This window comes from Herpailurus yagouaroundi, unplaced genomic scaffold (assembly GCF_014898765.1).
Source record: "Herpailurus yagouaroundi ecotype Mexico unplaced genomic scaffold, PumYag 188, whole genome shotgun sequence".
Classification (NCBI taxonomy): Eukaryota; Metazoa; Chordata; class Mammalia; order Carnivora; family Felidae; genus Herpailurus; species Herpailurus yagouaroundi.
Window position 1 is genome coordinate 15,715,473 of NW_024412419.1, and position 1,381 is coordinate 15,716,853.

The window sequence follows — 1,381 nt, forward strand, 5'->3', positions numbered from 1 at the left end:
GAGTCCTTTGGCTCCTTCTCAACATTATCCAGAAAGGTGCAGAAGGGGAGAGACAAAACAAATCAACCTGAGGCATAAAGCGTCACTGGGTGAATGAGACTGGAGACCCAGAAAATGGTTTGATGCAGCCTGTCTTCAGCAAGACTGAAACTGGACATTTTGGTAATGAAGATAAAGTTGTATGTAAACCATTTTAAGAGCTTGGTAGACTGTAGCAGTGGAAAGACCCTTGTGTAGGATTTTAGAGCCCTCAGGAGTTTTATTCTAGGCTCTGACACTGATTTGCTCAGCCATTTGATAAACCTCTGTTTATGTGCTTTTAGAGGTTGTGTCAAATGCTCTTCCAGCTCTGCTGTACTAGGAAGCTCTGCCAGAGGAACCAACTACTGACCAATCAGGGAAACGGAATTGTTCGCCAAAGACCCAGTGTCCTGGTGTTTGAGGATCTAAGTGAGTAAAGGTTGGGATTGGGACCCAGTCAGTTGGAGCAGAACACCTGGTCTTGGCAGAAGAAGACGTGGAGACCAGGATGATTACAAGACAGGTCTGGGGCCATCCAGGGGGCCTCTCAGGTTTCCTTCTTAGACTCACACCCCCACCCCACCCCCACCCCCGATATCCCCCCCCTCCCCTGCCTCCACCCCGTGTGAAGTCCAGTTTGATTTCTGGTCCAGATCCTAGACTGGATCAAGACAGCCTGAAGGCTGTGGCCAGGGGAGGAAGGGTCACACACACAGAAATGGGGCTATCAATGAAGTGATTTCCAGAGAACTAAAGGCAGAATCTCAGGAAGAAAAGAAAATCTCAGAATCTCAGCCAGAGGTAGGGGCTGGCACCAGAACGCTCAGAGGCGTTCCCGCGCTGCCCCATCCTCCAGGCCCAAATTGCAGACGGAAGTGCCTGGACTTTGAGCTTCAGGTGACCCAAATTCTAGTCCCCACTAGGAGTGACTTTGGGCATCGCCCTTCCCCTTTCTGGACCGGTTTCCCCCACAGGCTTCATCGGGGAACGGGATTCTTTGTCTCGCATCGCAGTCTGGCTCAGGCTGGGATGGACGGAACACTTGGCGGCTGCACGGGGCTTCTCCAGGTCGATGCTCCGCTTCCCTTACCACTCATCCTTCCCGCCTGGGCCTCCCTCCTTCCCTCCCTTCCTTCTGCCGGCTGTCCCTCCCTGGTGCCCGCTCGCGTCCCTCCGGAGCCGGGGTCCCACTGCCGCCCCCGTACCTGCGCCGCGGGCCCCGCCGGGCTGGCCGGTCCCGGAATAGGGCGCGCCGGTGGGGGCAGCGGGGGCAGGGCGGCGCCCGGGGCTGCCCGCTGGGCCGCGCATCCCCAGCCTCCGCGAGCCCGGGCGGGCCAGGGGGCCGGGGGCGGCGGGGGTC

The 1,381-nt window shown here is 57.6% G+C and overlaps 1 protein-coding gene across 1 annotated transcript in view; it reads right to left on the bottom strand.

The window, feature by feature from the left end:
* MATN3 (matrilin 3) overlaps positions 1-1,381 on the bottom strand; it is a 23,060-nt gene that overhangs the window by 20,924 nt on the left and 755 nt on the right. Inside the window, exon 2 of the mRNA XM_040496868.1 lies at positions 1,227-1,379. Within this exon, the coding sequence (XP_040352802.1) occupies positions 1,227-1,379 (153 nt within the window). The remainder of the gene's footprint in view (positions 1-1,226; positions 1,380-1,381) is intronic.